Source organism: Neophocaena asiaeorientalis, unplaced genomic scaffold (assembly GCF_003031525.2).
Source record: "Neophocaena asiaeorientalis asiaeorientalis breed wild unplaced genomic scaffold, Neophocaena_asiaeorientalis_V1.1 scaffold86, whole genome shotgun sequence".
NCBI classification, from domain to species: Eukaryota; Metazoa; Chordata; class Mammalia; order Artiodactyla; family Phocoenidae; genus Neophocaena; species Neophocaena asiaeorientalis.
In genome coordinates this window covers 3,113,504-3,127,868 of record NW_020175039.1, presented here as the reverse complement: position 1 = coordinate 3,127,868, position 14,365 = coordinate 3,113,504, and the positions used below count along the sequence as shown (strand labels likewise).

The window sequence follows — 14,365 nt, the reverse complement described above, 5'->3', positions numbered from 1 at the left end:
TGCGGAGTTGTGTACAAAAAGGGCCCTGTGCAAATACCCCACTCTCCGCCTACACCCCCAATCTCTGGAAGCATTCAAATCAAAACCGAATTAATTTGCATGGTGTCTAAATCATTGGGTTCTGCATAAACAGAAGGAGATTTTGGCTGGAGTTTCCAAAGGAAGCCCTCTAGCCTTTGTGAAAGGGGGAAATGGGTGTGCTGTTTTGCATGAGGGCGCATACAGAATATGCAAATGAGGAATCTGCTGCCGGCAAAAGCAACCCTAGGCGGACAGCTGACGACCCGCATTCACGCAGAAAACGCTCCGTGTCTCCAAAGGGAGTTGTCAGCGGTACCAACCCGATTGTCTCCCTAGAAGCCCAAACAGACTCTGAATATTCATAAAATGTCCGTTTAGTCATGGGACTATTAATTACCCTCCAGATCATGGGACCCAGTGACCTCACCTGCTCTCCTCCCCCAAAAACAGCTCAGAGGTACCAGCTGGAAGGGGACACAGTGAGAAAGGTTTTAGGCCCTAAGTGAAAAAGATACAGTCTCTCAGGGTCCAGGGCCCAGCTGAGGCCTTCTTTAATCATTCCTTCTCACAAGCACAGTAAAACTTAAGAGAGCACTGAGGCATGTTATCGGACACAGATAAACCGTTTTTAAAAAGCTAAGGGCTAATTGCTGCCTAATTTTATAGAAACATCTAAAGGGTTGAATAAATGTCATTCTTCTAAGCTACCTAAATCTCCCAGATTCTGAAAGTTTCCAGATATTTTACTTTAAGTGTCTACAGAAGACAGAAGTACACTCTCTGTACCTGCCAGAAAAACAAAAAGCTGATGGCCCAGTGCAGCGGTTCTCAAACTTTTTGGTCTCATGACCCTTTTACACACTCTTAGAAACAACTGAGCTTGCCAAAGTGCTTTTGTTTATGTGGGTTAAAGCTACCAATATTTACCATTAGAAATTGAAACTGAGAGGAACTTATTTAAAAGTATCGATAATAAACCCATTACATGTTAACACAATATGTTTTAATGAAAAAAATTATTTTCTAAAACAAAATTAGTGAGAAGAGTGACATCGTTAAATGCTTGGCTTAACAGAGGACAGCTGGATTCTCATACTTGCTTCTCTATTCAATTTGATGAGATGAGCTATCACATATCAGGTAGCCTCTGGAAAACTCCATTCATGAGAAAAGGGGAGGGAAAAGGCGAATGACATATCAGTATTAAAGTTTTGACCTTGCAGACCACATGAAAGGGTCTTGGGGAACCCAGCTGGAACACACTTTGAGAATCACTGCAGTAGGCTGGAGAACAGAGGATTTGATCAATGCAGATAAGAACAGTCATTTCATACCATCCCCTACACCCTTGCATATGTCACCACTGCCCTCACCTCTCCCCCACCCCACCCCCCCAACCCCCGCCAAAAAAAATCTACTTCAAACCCTAAACCGGTTTCCATTGTTGGACAGACAATGACCTAATAGCCCATACTGTCACCATATTTCTATCGAACAACAATAAAAGTAACAATAACATTTTCCACTTCATTAGCGCTTTATCATTCTAGGCACTGTGCTAAACCCTTTGTACATGCATGCTGATGTGTGTGTATCATACATAATAACATACCATTGTCAGCAATTTGCAGATGTAAACTTGAGGTTAGGGAGGTTAAGTTAGTGACCATGGTTGCACACCTGGTTAAGCAGCACACCTAGAAACTAAACCCAAGTCTCAAACTTCAAAGGCAGGTCTTAGCCATTTTGTGCCAATAACTGTGTTAACTCATGGGCCGCAGAGATTTTTGAACATTCAGATCATAGAGATGGTTCATAAACGTGATGAAAATAGTTAAGACCCAACTGAAGTAGGAATTACAAAAAAGGACCTCATAATACGTTAGTCACATGCAAAGATTCTGATATATCATGTTGACTCCATGAAACACTACTCCACCAAATAAATGTTTAATATGAAACAGGCCACAATACCTTATGCATTTATTTATTCATTCATTCAATGAACATTTAATGAGACTCCACTGTGTTCCTTAATTGTCAGTGGTGTTACTTGTCTGGTTATCCTAGACTGACCTCCTCCACATACATGCTCATAGTCAAGAAGTTTTACTAAATTCACTTGTCCAAGATAAAGCCAGAAAAATAACAAAGCAAGGTTAATCCAATTTCTTAAAAAATGTACATGTATGATTCACAAATTAAAGTGTTTGCTTAAAAATATTACCAGGAAAAACTAAGACACCCTAACTATCAACCAACAAGGAAAAAATTTAAAGCATGATATATTCATACTACAGAATATTAATTATCAATTATGAAGGATGAAAAAAAGTTATATTCTCTAATATGGAATGATGTCCATGACAAACAGTCAAGCACCTTAAAAACAAGATGACAAGAAGATGATTCCATTTCTATAATTTTTTTAAATACATGAATATAGATATATTTGCATTATCTGTCAAATCATAAAGAGTGGAAACTCAGAAATAAGTTGGAGTAAGAGTCTGAAGCATACAGTTCTTTGGTAATGTTAAATTCATTAATTAAATGCAAAAAAAATTGCCCCCCAAAAACCTAAGTATTAAAATTCAACGATGTGAAAGTCAAACACGTATCATGACCACCTCTGTTTCGCGCTGTAGTAACTGAAAAGCCATTTAATGTCTTTCTCCTAAAGACTCAAGTCTTAACAGAATAATTGTGTCTTAATTCATTTTTGAAAAGTACAAGGAAGTTCAGTCAGATTAAAATAAATCATCCAATCTTAAATATCGGATTCAAACATCCCTGAGATAATTCCTACGTGGTGCTCTGGTGAATCCCAAATAGAAACCATTGCCCGATTCACACTCACAAAAGAAGCCTGGTCACACGTAGAAGGGAGAATAAAGTGTAACGGGAAAAGGACAATAATTAAACCCCGCTCTTCTCAGATGTAAAGAATCGTGTCTTTCAATGATCACAGCCATGCTTCAAAGCCAGAGATAAAAGCAGCCATGTGACTCGAGCAATTGATTCTTAAAGACATGATTCAAAGGTAGAAGAAAAATTTCAGAAGTGGAAAGGACATAACAGTATCTCTCTGAACTATATTTTAAACGCTTCCTTTCCCGTACTGCGTTCTCCTACGGTCCTTCTATAATATATTAGGAAAACAAAGTAATATTTTTTGTCTAAACACAGTCCTCTCCCTCTTTTCAGAGCACAGATGGGAAATATTTTACAGCCATCAAAGCATTTCTGTATCGTTCTTTCTCAAAAGAGCTTTTAATAAGATACCTTTCGCTGATATGAAGGCATCATATATGTAATGATATATAATATAGATCCTAGATATAGAGGACCCCAAACAATTTACAGCAAAATTACGTATTTAAGCAAGGTTTAATTCCTACCTAGCATTATTTGGCCTTAAGTGACTCCATAAGAATGTCTTCTTTTCATTAGTATTATTTTTATCCATGCTCTCTGAAAATATTGCTTATTAATATTTCACAAAGAGTAAATCTGTGACTTCCTTTCATTGTTCAGTTCTTTAATTAAGCAAAGAATAAGTTAATAAAGAATCTTTTCCTCTCTTCCTCCTGCTTAATATTTCTGAGGTAATAAAACAACCCTGTAAAACATCTGGAACATTCCCTCCCGGGGGTGGGGGGGACATGTCTCAGGAGGATTTTGTTTCCTTTTTCCTACTAACTAGCACAGTTACCTATCCGATGCACCCAATCACTAGGCAAGTTCAAACTACTGCTAACACCAGGCAGACATTCTCCTGGAGAAGACAAATGAGTGGCTTACACTCTTTTTTGTCCTGCTGGGACTGAGCCAGATCATTTCAGAAAATGGTATTCAAGGGCAGAATGAACTTGCAGCTGCTTCAGAGGGCAATGCCCGCCATCACCCTGCCGCTCTTGACACTTTTGACGCGGCTACTCACCTCCGTCTGCATTTGCATGTACTGCTTGGAGGTAAGAACTCCAAGAGGAAGTGTAGTCATGTCCCCAAGGTCCCTTGAGGACTCCAGCCGAAGACCAGGGTTAGATGCAAACAACAGCACACCCCAGGCCCCCACCCGCCCTGGCCATTTTTGCCCAAGGATCTTTTGTCAAACATTTAAGATCTTAATCAATCTTCACTCTGACCTCCCAGACCCCAAGGAAGATGGATGAGGAAGTAGGTGACCTTTCACCTGTTCTTCTATTTGTCCTGCCACAGCAGACCCATTGAAAAGACAATTGGGGAGGAACCTGCTGCCAGAGTTCTGAAGACTTGCCCATTCTCCTTTATATCCTTTCTTAAGCTCCCTTTACGCCCTGGTCTTTCTTGTCCCACTTCCAAATCACTTTTCTTTCACTCAGAAGAAAGTTCTCTTTCCTGTAGGGGAGGGGAAAAAAATGACACTGTCCAAATATCATTTTCAAATGAATGTTATTCCTTGTTAGGGCAAAGGCAATGCTTCCTATCTTTGTCCTTGACTTCTAAGAGCGGTTGTAAGACGGACTTCCCTTTTACCATTTTAACTCAACAACCTTAAAGTTCAACAGCTATGACCTTGGTAAGAGCTGAGTGATACAGGAAATGTTAGCATTAACATCAGATTAATGCTTTATGACCTAAAAGGTGATTTTTACTAGTTTTACATCACTGTGTCCTCCTAGCAAGTCTCTAAGCTAAGTACAATTATTATCAACCCATTTTATAGATGAACAAACCAAGGCTCAGAGGGCTTAAGAAATGCTCAAGGTCTTGCAGCTAAGTGACCAAACTGAGACACATTTCCTTGTGTCGATGTTCTTTCTGCTATTCCAGAAATGATGGCACGGATGGAGGAAACCATTTTCATTACTCTTAAGATGTTTACAGTCTTCAGTTATCCCTAAAAATTCTCACTCAAACTTGGAATTTTAGAATTGTTGTCATTCAGGTTTTTTCTTCCTCCCTAAATTCATCAGAGATTCTTACCTGGTAGTCTTTAATACAAGCAAAGTGCAAGGTTTTGTGCAAGAAGTGTCTTCTTGAAAGATGTAATCATTTTACAAGTAGCAAAGAAAATACCTGGGTAGCAAGAGTGCAGAGAACAAAGGTTCTCAGAAATAGCTTAATCAACCTTCCCCTTCCATTACATATCTCGCCTTGTGTTAGGAACAGTTTGCTCAGAAACGGACTGGACCTAAAACATGAAGCCTCACCCTTTCCATGGACCACATGACGGTGAACTGGATTCCCAAGGTTATTTCCATAAAGCCAACCACTACCATGTTCAATTGCCTTTACATTCACTTCCCCCTCCATCTTTCTCTCTTTTCCTCCTCATTTGGGTTGTAAAAATGTCAAGGAGTCTCACTGTGCAGCAATGTATGAGTTACTGGGCTCTGTGACAATTGGAAATCAATGACGTTAGATACAGAGAAATGCACTAATGCCAGAAGCATGAACGTTTGAGCAAGAAATGGAAGACAATGTGTGTGTGTGTGTTTAAATATATATAAGAATCTTGAAATGTAAAGATGTGCAAGTCCTGTCTTACAAAAATCAAAAAGGCAGAATAACTTACTCTAAAATGTGATGCAATGTCACTGGCCTATTCATTTCACTCTTCCTGCTATGATGACTGTAATTTCAGTGCCAGGAACAATGCACTCGCGTATTTTCTCATGTTAATACCAGAATCTACTTCAGGGTTTCCATTTGGTACAGCTTACCTAGTAGTTGCCAAGTCAAGAGTTAACAAAATGGCAAGAAATCAACCTTTGTAAAAACAAAACAGAACAAAAAAACCCTTGAAATTCCAACCTTTAAATTTTCAAGTTCACAGGTTTACCTTTTGACTCTAGGTCAACAGAAAAGGTTGCCAGCCTTTATTCTGTTTTACTTTTCCATGCAGTTAAAAGACAGTCATTGTTAGCTATGCCTAGAAATAACTATAGCAGATCAAGAATGACACTTATGAACTCTGAAAGGAGAAATGCATAACTCTATGACACCAAACTACCCCAAATGCAACTTTCTTTAGGTTATAACTGTTGATTTCCAATCAGTCAAGTGGATTGCTCCATAGTTAATCCCACCCTGTCATTAAGATGGTTGAAATGCCAGACAAATTGTTTGGCAGTCAGTTATTTCGGGCTCTTTAATCGCCAAATCAGATGAACCATGTGGCAATGCAGTCTACAGTTCAACAATTACCCTGAGAAAAGATTAATCTGATCTGTTCCAGAGATGGGACCAAGAGTTACACGCTTTAGCAGGAACCATAATAAGACTGGCAGCAGCAGACTATTAACAACCACTGAAAATAAATACCAAGCAAAAATTAAAATCTTGGAATAACTGCTTTTTTTTTAAGGCTTAATCCACACATGACATGAGCAATCCATATAAATATGGATTACTCCCAGTCCTTCCTCAAACACAAAGCTGCTATAAAGAAGACGAGTTTGCAAACTCCCCGGAAAGGCGAAATAAGGGAAGAGGGAATTGCAGACACAGAACTTTAGGTGAGGGGAAAAAAAAAATTTTAGGGGAGAGAAAAAAAAAAAAAAAAAAAAAAAGTCACCTTAGTAATATGATAAATAGTAATTAACATGATAAAAAAATCTGGATTTCTTCAGAAACTCAATAATCAAAATGGATTACAATTTACTATTGCCTCTCACCACAGATCGAATAAGAAGACCCTTCCTAGCTCTTTATCACATCCTCAGGGAAATCAAGAGGGCTTTCATCAAGGTTCATTTCACTTGGAAACCCTATCAATGGGTGCTCAGTGGAACATAAGGCACTCGACACCTTGCCGCTCCACTTTGCTGGGCCATGTCTACACTGGTCCACAAGGCAGGAAAAACTGGACTTTCCTCGCACAGCTCAATTTTAATCAGCAGGAGGAAACTGGAACAACAAATCCTAATTCCACCTTTATATCATTCACGTACACATCCACACGAGGAGAGATGTTTACGGACGGGAGAACCATGGTTCGAAAATGGGTCGGCCCTCTTTAAGCAAGGATCAATCAAGGCCTTTCTTCAGCTTGTTCATTTACATTTCAGAGGGCACATCAAGCCGGTTCAGATCTAAGTGCCTGTTAGCAAACGTGTCTGGCCTTCTGCTGATTACAGCAGCATCATTTACTTTGTCAGTACTAGGATCGTCTTAGCTTTGCCACCTGGAGCTGTAGCACTTACTCATTAGACCCCTCTGTCCCACCACGTCCCACAGGGGCTGCTAATTACTGGCTTTACTCCATTTAGCCTCATCTCTGATTTAATTATGTGCACGCGGTCCTGATGAAAAGTACAAGATGGCTCTCCTTACCCTGGCATTCTCCATTCCGCTCTTCATGCCCAGCATGGCATAGGCAGTTGCCGATGGGCACCAGCCATTCACCATCTGCCCCGCAGTACATTTTTGGCACATCCCTCTCTTCTGAGTTGTTGACACAGGAGCCTCGAACTTCCACCAGGGAAGACGTATCGGCCCCTGTGATGGTGTCTGGAAACTGAGCCAGATTGCGAACGGTCAGCGGACACTTCTTGTAGAACACTCGGACCGAAACCAAGGCGATGCAGGCCCCTACATCCTGAAACGCCAGATAGAACCCTTTTTTGCTCAATGGCCCTACGTCCCGGATTTCCGTGTTCAGCTTCATGATTCGGTCGCCAATGTCCACTTGGGTGAAGCTCTCGTCGGCGGCGATGGTGTCAATTTTGGCAAACTGGCTCTCTCGGATAAAACGCTCCTTGTCGTTGTCCGATTCATAGTAGTACAGGTTAAACGTCTCCTTGCAAGTGCCCATGACGCCCGGAAGACTGTTGCAGTCCCTCAAGGTGAACTTGATCTCAATGTACACCCTCTGAGCCCCTTCTCGGGTGATCCAATCAGTTCGCAGCCAATTATTCTGGCTGGGCTCCATCACGTTGCACACTTGGTAGGTTCGGATTGGCGTATTTTTTTCATCCATAATGCTCACTTCCTCCCACTGCAAAGATCCAAAGGAAATGCATCAATTACAAAAATTTCATCATACCGTGATTTATCAGTTCTATTTTACCCTCATAGCACAGTGATGATTTTTGTTGAAGTAAGAAAGAAAGCTACCCAGCACTAATTCCTCACCAAGGTGATATTATATTGGGAAAGTATTTTAATTTTCACTCTTTTGCCTCAGATCCAGAGGTTTTGCTGGATTGATTGCTTTTGAGTTCTCAGCAGTTCCTCGTTCCTGGTGGTCTAACAACCTCAAATTCACCTATTACAACTGCTACAAGTTCAAGTGACAACAGTTCGAACTTACTCATAAATGAAAAAACTAGTATGTGTATTGTTTCAACAACTGAGCAGAGACCTGCAAATTAAGAGCAGGAAGTGCAGAGTCTGCCAAAGGAAGACAGTTATCAATCAGTGGTGCTCCTGTCAGAACTCTGCTCTCTAACACCTAAAAAAAAAAGTCTATTTTTTTTTTTTTTTTTTTTTTTTTGGCGATGTCACTACTCTTTAAAGGGGTAAAGAAAATCTCACCATTTTGGTTTTGGTAATCCTGGGAGGATAGAGAGTAAACTTTATGGTTAGATTTCTCAAATACACTGTCATTTACAATGGTAGAACACTTTTCAAGAACATGTATTCAGTCAAAAAGTTTGTATACTGTTCTTATTTTTAGAACAAAGTAAACACAAATGCACACGTGCACTGCTTCTAAATAGACTGTGGCTATTGAGAATAAAACAGTAAGTGGTATTTATGAGTCAAAGCCCAAGAAAATTAAAGAAGGATGGTAGGGTTTTCTTTCAATCTACTTCCTAACATAGAGACTCTCATAGTGGGATAATCTGAGTTCAGCAAAATTCACTGTGACTAGCGTTGTAGTTTCATTCTCGCTGTGGCTTTTAAAGTAATCCTAAAAGCAGCAAGATAATTTGGGGCTCCTACCAGACTGATAGACAGCCTCCAATTCTTCATTAATATCTACAGTAATTTCTTTATATAGATCTCGTACAAATCAGCTTAAGTATCTAACACATGAATATAATTAGAAGAAAAAAGATAGTTTAAAAAAATTTGTATTCTATAATAGCTATACTTAAAGCTCCATTCAAGCCAATGAAGTACATAGAATCATAACATATCTTTTAACAGGTTTCCCATCTGTGCATTGGAAAACTATTAATGGATGGAAATGTTACTATGTGAAGGGCCATAACGCATAAAATTCTGTATCCCTTTCATCTGCCACCATTATGAAAGTTTTAGAACTGGGAGAGTTAAGTGCCCTGTGGTGATTAAAATTTCTTTTTATCCACTAAGCAATAAATCACCAGTAATTTACTTATTTGGGGGAAATTCATGTAAATCCAAAAATAGATCCCCACCTTCAAAAAAACCTACTCAGCATGCTTCTCATCTCAGAACAAAGGAAATATGGAAAAACACATTTATCAATGTAAATGAAAGCACATAGGGATATCTCCACAGTTCATACACATAATTCAGGTCTAATTCGAATTTTCCAGCCCAAACTTAATTGTCTAAACACATTGATCAATTCAGCAGAACAAGGACAAATCTCCCCTTAGTTTTGCATTTTACAATCAGTGTCAGAAACTCAGTATACTCCTTTAAATGAACACTGAAAAGAAATTAGGTTTTTGCTACAATGTTGCCATCAGAAACCATCACTTTCCATTATTTTCATGTTCTGCTTAGCTGTTCTGATGGAAAAATGAAAGAACAGTGACTACAATTCATTTTTGACCTGGTGGTATTGTCAAATAAGGTTTCTTTTTCTTTTTAAAAATAACAACAACAAGCAACAAATAAATGTCATTGTTCGTCAAAATTATAATCTCAGATTTCCAGCCAAGAAAGATGGGAACTGTTCTAACAATAAGTAGAGATTTCAGAAAAATCAAAAGATTCAAATACGCTTTTACACTCAGAAAGACTTTTTTAAAGCCAGTCCACCCCCTACTTGTTAGATATCCAATTTACCCCTTCATTCTAGGCCCCAAAAAAGTCTTCTTTATTACAAAATCTAGAAATTAATTAAACTTTATAATTTGGCACATAATTTCTCAATGGCTACTATGTAGCTTGGAAGGACTAATTCTATTATACACAAATAAAATTTCATTTCTTATGTTTCATAACAATATTTAAAACATTACACACATGCTAGTTAAGGAAAGGGAAGGAATACATTCTATATTCAGAAGTCCACATTCTGCCCATAAAAGGTTCTGGGTTGTGTACAGTCAGCTATGCACAGTATATATATATATATTTTTAAGGGACACGGAGACAACCAAAAGAAGTTTTGTGTCTAGAAAAAGTGACCAGGTGCTCTTTCAACAGTTCTCTGGGAGCTGGGGTGGGGGGAGGGAGATGTCTGTAGCGTATTAAGTTGCAATAAAAGCTTCCCAGAAACTAGATAGACCATGAACTGTACTTGAAAATGTGTTACTCCTTGCTTTTCAATAGGCCACATGTATATTTAGTGTAACAAGTCAGGTCCAAAATCATACTGGATGTATCCTCTCTTCAAACTTGGGAACAGCCAGTAAGAAAAATAAGGCTCATTAATTTTTTTAATGCAAGTACCGATACCTTCCATCCTCAGTTTTGCCAGCAGTCCGGGAATACATTCAGCCTACAGAGCAATACCTCTGGTGTAGCATGGGAAAGCCTCCTTGAATCAATGACCTTTCCAGGGTATAGGATTAACAAGAGTCTGACTCTCACAAGATAAAGCTGTACCTTTCTTCGCATTCAAAGGATGAGGGCAATTGCCTGCAATCAGCGGTGAATACAGCCTGTCTACACTGCCAGAGACCTGCCAATCATTCTCCCTCCCTTTAAAAAAAAAATGGTTTTGAGGGCAGACTAGAATTTTTCAGCAGAGACCCAACCAACTTTAGTCAGGTTCAGGCAAGAAAAACAGGAAGGCAGGACAATCTCCATTTTATTTCAAATGGATGACAAGACTTGCTTTGGAGAAAGCCTAAAATTTTCCATTCTTGCCTTGTCTTATTTTTGAAGCCCATCTTCTATAACAGTTTCTGTGAATCTTTATTTTTTTCAATCCTTTATTGTTTATTCAATGGCCAGGTGTGAAGCGCCATACTGGGTGCTGGCATTACAATTTTTGCCCGATAAAGACTCCTAATCTTTCACCCCCACTGCTTTTAATCAAATGACTCAGTCACAGACTATCAAGCATGTAAAGGTAGGATGATATGCTTAATTTTTAAAGGATTTGAGAGTTTTAATTTGGCAGATGCCAGAGTTACACATTGTACTGACTTCTTTCCAAAGCTGATTCATTCTGACCTATTATTAGGGGGGGAGGATGGGGTAGGAGAATGCAGCTATTGACCTAATTCTATTCTATTCTCACGGCAAATTCAAGAAGAAACGAACAGTGATGCCCTCTCATACTCTATAATCCAGCCTCCCCAGTCCCCAAAGATGCAAGATTCCAAATACTTTAACTTTCATATTTAGTAACAACAATGCCAAACTTGGGGCTTTTTTTTTTTTTTTTTTCTGCATAGATGCTGCCCTTGGTTCAAGTTTGTAAGGCTTTCTCTCAGCGTGCAAGTGAAAAGCAGCTGATTTAAGATTGTCATAGCAAGTTACAGAGCCCCCCGCTGCTCTCACACAGAACTAAACCTGCTCCTGGTACGATTAGTAATGTTCTCTCCCTGGTATTTTTGTTTATTCATTTTCCTCCTCTGGAAATAGAACAATTGCTCTAAAATTAACCCTGTCAGGACTTCATGGCTATCACAGCAATAGGCATATATATGAATTTGGTCCCCAGATCGTATTTCTTGTTGGTGTTTTAGTCTTAAATAGGCATCTAAGGCAATGCCTCCACCAATCTCCTAGTTTGGAAACCCCTTTTGGATTCCAGTTCTTCCATGACAGAGCTATCCAAAGGGAGTATAGGATTTCTCCAACAAAGCGTAATTCACTTCATAGGCCATGGCGGAAATCTGACCCCCGGCCACAATCAACAAGAATCACGCCATTAGGACTCTCAGAAAGTTGCTAATCACTCCTTTTTACCCTGTGGGTCAGAGAGCAATTCGGAACTTACCCCTCCTTCCAGAGGGCTTGCTATCCACCCAAGTTCTCCCTGAACAGATCTGGAATCCAGTAAAGTAACTGCAAAAAACCAAAGAAAAATAGATTAATTTCCAATTGCAAAAAGCCAATACTACAAAAAACCATTTGCCTGAGCGTTTCCATATGTGCCGAGGGTGTGCATATCCAACTCTGATCAAAACCTAAACCCGGTCTCACTTATGTAAATAATCATTACTCACTCGATCTTCTCCCCTCTTTAAATCTGCAGGTTCTTATTTATTTAACTTGCTTAGCATTTAAAATTCCATCCCAGGACTCAGTTGATTCTTTTTCTAAAAAGGATGAATTGAGAATCTCAAGTACAATTCAAAAAATAAATATATCTATGTAGGGCAGTTACACTCCCAAGCAAAATCTGCATTCATCTCTGTCTGGTATCTACTAGAGTTATTTGTTTTTGCAAGTTTCAGATGACCGCATAACTCATCATCATGGTGACAGAGCCACAAGTGAATTCTATCAGAGAGTACTCAAAAGGGTCATGAAAAGGCTCTCTCCCCTACCATTTTTTTTTTTTCCCTCCACCACCAAATAAATAGGCCCTGGATGTGGTATCCGCTGCTTTTTTAAATATCAAAGTTTCAGAAGGGGGAAATGGCAGACGTGTGGAATTAGAATGCAAATACACTTAAGTATTCTCTTTGGCCTTTTTGAAGACAATCGGAGACTCCTTCCCCCAAGAGGAAATCACTGGTTTAAATTTTAGTTATGGAGGACTGCCTAATAGATTTTGTATGCTTGTGCTACACCTAAGAGTATGCATCCAAGCTTGGGGGGACCGGGAGGGCGGCTATACGGCGGTCGCACCCCGCCCACGCTGGAACAGTCCTAGGCACCGAGAACATTGAAAACGACGCAATGGATTCCTAAACTCTCCACATTGTCTTTCCCACCGAGATCTGCAGGCCTGAGGGTCGTAAGGCCCATCTCAAAGGAACCACTGGGTTATTAATTTGATCAGGGAGGCTGGCTCTTCAGGCGGGGGGAGGGGTGGGAAATGGGAAACCTTCATCCTTGCTCGTGCGCACCCCAACTCTCAGTCTCGCCCCCCGGCCCCTGAATTCTGCCCACCTCTCCTCTCATTTCACCCCGACGTCAAAGTAGTTAAAAATGAGCCTCTTTCTCCTGATTTTCCCGAGAAACCTGAATTCCTAGGTTCTGTTAATTATTTTAAAATGTAGAGCCTTCCCCGGGTCGCTCCCGCCCGGAGTTGCGCCCCCCGCCTTCTCTCCTCTTGGTCTCTAGAGAAAAGCCCGCTACATCCATTTGGATTTATGTAAGGTGGATTAGGGACACAAAGGGAACAATAAGACCCAATTTACAAAAAAAGGAAGGGAGTAGAAAGGGAGGGTAAAAGGGAGAAAAGAAAACGTGATGGGAATAAAAAGCAACAAAATGAATTAATTTTTAAGGGGGAGGAGGGGTCGGAGAGGGGTTGACCCCCCCTCCTTTCTACATCAGCCTACAGCTCCATCACCGCCTTTTTTGTCTAGGGCTCCCAAGTTTTGTTCCCCAAAGAAAAAACAAGGAGAAAAAAGGAAAAAATCTCTGCGTTTGGTGCAGAGAGGTCTTGGGGGACGTCCTAACAAGAGTGCGAAGTAGTCAGGAGAACGCGGGATCCACGATACCGCTCAGAGGAACGACCCCAGGGACCGAGATGGCCCACGTCGGTAGGAGAGAGGAGATCGAAAGGGTGACAGAGCGCCTCTTTCCTCCCAAGCCTTGTCTGCCGGCAGGTGTGTGAATCTCTAGGAGGTTGCGTCCGGCGAGCTCTTGGCACCGCCCGCCCAGCCAAGGCTAAGTTGGTTTTTGGCTCCCTCCTTCGGAACAGGGAAAATGATAGATTGTACGGGGATGGATGCACGGATCCTGGCAAGATGGACAGTCGGATGGATGGATGGATGGATGGATGGATGGATGGGGGAGGGTGGGGAGGTGAAGGAGTCGGCGAGCCAGTTGCGCGCAGGCTCGAGCGCGAGCATTGCCGGAACAGAAGCGCACACAATCGGGGCACTCGAGCACAGGCACACAATTGTCCGCGTCGACGCGGACACCCGCGCACCCACAGACACCCATATGCGCGCGCGCGCGCATACCCACACGCACACGCAACTCGCCTTTCTCTGAGATCATCAGAAACTAAATGATAAACCCCCACCTCCCCGACACACACACACACACACACACACAC

At 40.8% G+C, this 14,365-nt stretch overlaps 1 protein-coding gene across 3 annotated transcripts in view; it reads right to left on the bottom strand.

Annotated features, from left to right (window-relative positions):
- EPHA4 (EPH receptor A4) overlaps positions 1-14,365 on the bottom strand; it is a 144,408-nt gene that overhangs the window by 128,875 nt on the left and 1,168 nt on the right. For all 3 annotated transcript variants that reach the window (XM_024763269.1, XM_024763270.1, XM_024763271.1), the window contains exons 2-3: positions 12,125-12,192; positions 7,342-8,005 (exon numbers count right to left, since the gene is read on the bottom strand). In XM_024763269.1, coding sequence (XP_024619037.1) covers positions 7,342-8,005; positions 12,125-12,192 — 732 coding nt within the window. The remainder of the gene's footprint in view (positions 1-7,341; positions 8,006-12,124; positions 12,193-14,365) is intronic.